General features: G+C 54.9%; 1 protein-coding gene across 1 annotated transcript in view; it reads left to right on the top strand.

Moving 5' to 3' along the window:
- EMH_0001960 (uncharacterized protein) overlaps nucleotides 1-3345 on the top strand; it is a gene marked incomplete at both ends in the record, with an annotated part of 5539 nt that extends 2194 nt beyond the window's left edge. Inside the window, 2 exons of the mRNA XM_013495782.1 lie at nucleotides 1-1832; nucleotides 2518-3345. Coding sequence (XP_013351236.1) covers nucleotides 1-1832; nucleotides 2518-3345 — 2660 coding nt within the window. The remainder of the gene's footprint in view (nucleotides 1833-2517) is intronic.
- Between the last annotated feature and the right edge of the window lie 312 nt (nucleotides 3346-3657).

The raw sequence follows: 3657 nt of genomic DNA on the forward strand, positions 1-3657 counted from the left end.
GCTGCAGCAACTTGTTTGCTCCTGAGCGTCAGATGGTGTATCGGCTGCACGACGGCTTTCTTCCTGACTTGACGCAGACAGCCTTCTCTTTGCTGCGGGAGACCCCAGCAGCACTAGCAGCAGCAGCAGCAGCAGAAGAGCAGCAGCAGCAGCAGCAGCAGCAGCAGAGGAAACAGCAGCAGCAGCAGCAGCAGCAGTTGAAGCAGCAGCAGCAGCAGCCATGGGCAGCATTTGAATCTATACTGCATGCAGTTGCTGCAGTAGCGCATGCAGCAGACTGGCGCTGCAGCGGGGCGCTGCAGCAGCTGCTGCTGGGTTTGTTGTCACCAGTATCATCAATCCCTGCTCCAGCAGCAGCAGCAGCAGCAGCAGCTGACGCAGCAGCAGCAGCAGCAGCAGCAGCAGCAGCAGGAAAAGTACCCTGGGTCCTCAGGTCTCACCGCTTGCTGCTGAGCTCCACGCTGCAGCTGATAGGGGCCCTAGACTGGTGGCTGCTGTCGCAGCAGCAGCTGCTGCCGTCGGTGCTGCTGCTGCTGCAGCAGTCTCTGCTGCTGCCGCAGCAGCACGAGCAGGGGTTCCCCCTATCCTCCAAAGAAGATCACCTAGGCTGTGTGTCGCTGCTGAAGCTTTGTGCTGCTGCTGATGCTGCTGGTGTTTGCTGCTGGCAGCAGCCGCCAGACAGCCCCATATCAACGCGCAGCTTCTGCTGCTTCGCGCTGCACCTTGTTGATGCTGTTGCTGCTATACCTGCAGCAGCAGCAGCAGCAGCCAGCAGCAGCAGCAGCAGCAGCAGCAAGAAGGATGCAGCAGTAGAAAGCAGCAGCAAGTGGGCTGCAGCAGAGAAGCAGCTGTGCATGCAGAGCAGACATTGTGTTGTTGCTGTTGCGGGGATGCTGCTGGCTGTCTCCTGTCGTATACACGTGGCGCAGCAGATGCATCAGCTGCTGCAGCAGAAGCAGCAGCAGCAGCAGCAGCAGCAGCAGCAGCAGCAGCAGCAGCAGCAGGACCCGTATGTTATTGCTGGATTGGTTCTCAGCAGACATATGGAGATCCTGCGGGGCCTTGCGTGGCAGCTGCTGCGGTCTAAGCTGCCAGCAGCAGCAGCAGCAACAGCAGCAGCAGCAGCAGCAGCAACAGCAACAGCAGCAACAGCAGCAGCAACACTGCAACAAAGGCTTATTACTGTTGCTGCATGCACCTTCGTGCTGCAGTCCCTCGAGGCCTTTCTTGCTGCTAGTCTACACCCCCTCATAGAACAGAGCGCAGCAGCAGCAGCAGCACAGGACGAGCATTTGTCTCTTTTGTTTACATGCTGCATGCAGGGGTTGCTGCAGCAGCAATCTGCTGCCAGCAGCTGCCGACAGCAGCAGCTACAACTGCAGCAGCAGCAGCAGCATCACCACCAGCAGCAGCAACACTGCCCGCTTGTATTTTCATCCATACTCAAACGGCTGGGCTTTTATAGTGTGCGGCAACGGGCAGCGCGGAGGCAGCAGCAGCAGCAGCAGCAGCAGCAGCAGCAGCAGGAGCAGCAGCAGCAGCAGCAGCAGCAGATGTTTGGGCGATGCAGCAGTGATGAGCTTTTTCTAGGGGAGGTGACTCCGTCATCTGCAGCAGCAATAGGAAGAACAACAACAGCAGCAGCAGCAGCAGCAGGAATAGCACCAACAGCAGCAGCAACTGCTGCTGCTGCTGCTGCTGCTGCTCTCGGTGCCTCTCATGGCCTCATGCAGCTGCTCGTGCTGCATATAAACGAATCAGCTCAGACACTGCGCTCCCTGGTTGCTGCAGCAGCAGCACTTGCTGCAGGCAGTCGTCAAGAAAACCAGCAGGTTTGCTGTTGCTGCTGCTGCTGCTGCTGCTGCTGCTGTTGCTGCTGCTTCTGCTGCTGGCGTGGAGTGCTGCTGCTGTTGCTGCTTCTCGTGTTGCTGTTGCGTGCTGCTGCTGTTGCTTCTGCAGCTAGTGTTATACAGATTTTAATGGGTTGCTTTTGCTGTTGCTGCTGCTGCTGCTGTTGCTGCTGCTGCTGCTGCTGCTGCTGCTGTTGCTGCTGCTGCAGACCTGCAGCCTGATCGCAGCGCTCTCTTCCTTGTTGTCTTTTGGCCTGCATGCGACGCTGCGGCTTGGAGGAGACACAACTGCTGCTGCTGCTGCAGCAAAGGTTCTTCTATGTGAGCTGCTCACGCTGCTGCCGCGCTGCCCCGAGATAAGCAGCAGCAGCAGCAGCAGCAGCAGCAGCAGCAACAGCAGCAGCAGCATCCACAGCAGCAGCAGCTGAGCTGCAGGGCTCACTCGCCACAGTATAGTGGGCCTATATGATTCCGTCGCTTTCTTATAAACAGTTGCAGGTAGCAGCAGAGGCTGCTGCTGCTGCAGCAGCAGCAAACGCTGCCGCAGCAACAGCACAAGCAGCAGCCCCCACCGCAGCAGCAGCAGCAGCAGCAGCAGCAGCAACAGTAGCTGCAGCAGCAGCGGAGCGGCTCTTTTCTCCCCGTTGGTTTTTTGTGAAACCCTCAGGGCTGCGCTATTGATACAGCAGCAGAGTTGCTGCAACAGCAGCAGCAACAGCAGCAGCAGCGGCAGCAGCAACAGCAACAGCAGCAGCAGCAGCAGAAACACCAGCAGCAGCAGCAGTATAGTGGTGCCGTTGGCACCTGCTGCTGCAGGTGGAAGCAGCAGCAGCACAGATTTGCTTTTTTAACCATTCCTCGGCGTCGCCAGCAGCAGCAGCAGCACCAGCAGCAGCAGCAGCAACAGCAACAGCAGCAGCAGCAGCAGCAGCAGCAGCAGCAGACGCGGGCGTTACACAGATTTTCCCTTAGGTTACGCTGCAGCAGGGGACGAGGTGTATTCGCAGCTAGCAGCAGCAGCAAAGACAGCTGCGGGTACTTTCGGGTGTCTCCGCACCTCCTTCAAGTGTCTCCTCACCTCGTTCTAGTGTCTCCTCACCTTTTTCAGGTGTCTCCTCACCTTTTTCAGGTGTCTCCGCACCTCTCTCAGGTGTCTCCGCACCTCATCCAGGTGTCTCCTCACCTAAACCAAGTGTCTCCTTCTCCTCCCCGCCGCGTTTATTCAAGTGTCTCCTCACGTCTCTTTCAGGTGTCTCCGCACCTCGCTCAGGTGTCTCCGCACCTCTCTCAGGTGTCTCCTCACCTCTCCCAGGTGTCTCCTCACCCCCCCAACCCCACCCCACACACACCAGGTGTCTCCTCACCCCCTTCAAGTGTCTCCTCAGCTCGTTCAGGTGTCTCCGCACCCCCTTCAGGTGTCTCCGCACCTCCCCCAGTGTCTCCGCCCCCCGCCAGGTGTCTCCTCACCTCCTCTCCCCGCAGCGTATATATATAGGGTTTTTACTTTTCTTAAGAATAAATATAAACCCCAAAAAAATTTATCTTTGTTTATATATATATATATATATAAGTGTCTCCTTTTTGTTTATTTAAACTGTCTCCTTTTTGTTTATATAACTGTCTCCTTTTTTGTTTATATCGTTGAGTGTCTCCTTATTCAGGTGCCTCTCTCTGTATAAATTTATTAATTTAATTTATATATTTATTTGTTTATTTACATATTTATTTATTTATATTTATATATATATATATATATATAAATATATATATATATATATATATATATATATATATATATATATATATA

The sequence above is a fragment of the Eimeria mitis genome, genomic scaffold (genome assembly GCF_000499745.2).
Source record: "Eimeria mitis Houghton genomic scaffold, Emh_scaff175, whole genome shotgun sequence".
Taxonomy (NCBI): domain Eukaryota; phylum Apicomplexa; class Conoidasida; order Eucoccidiorida; family Eimeriidae; genus Eimeria; species Eimeria mitis.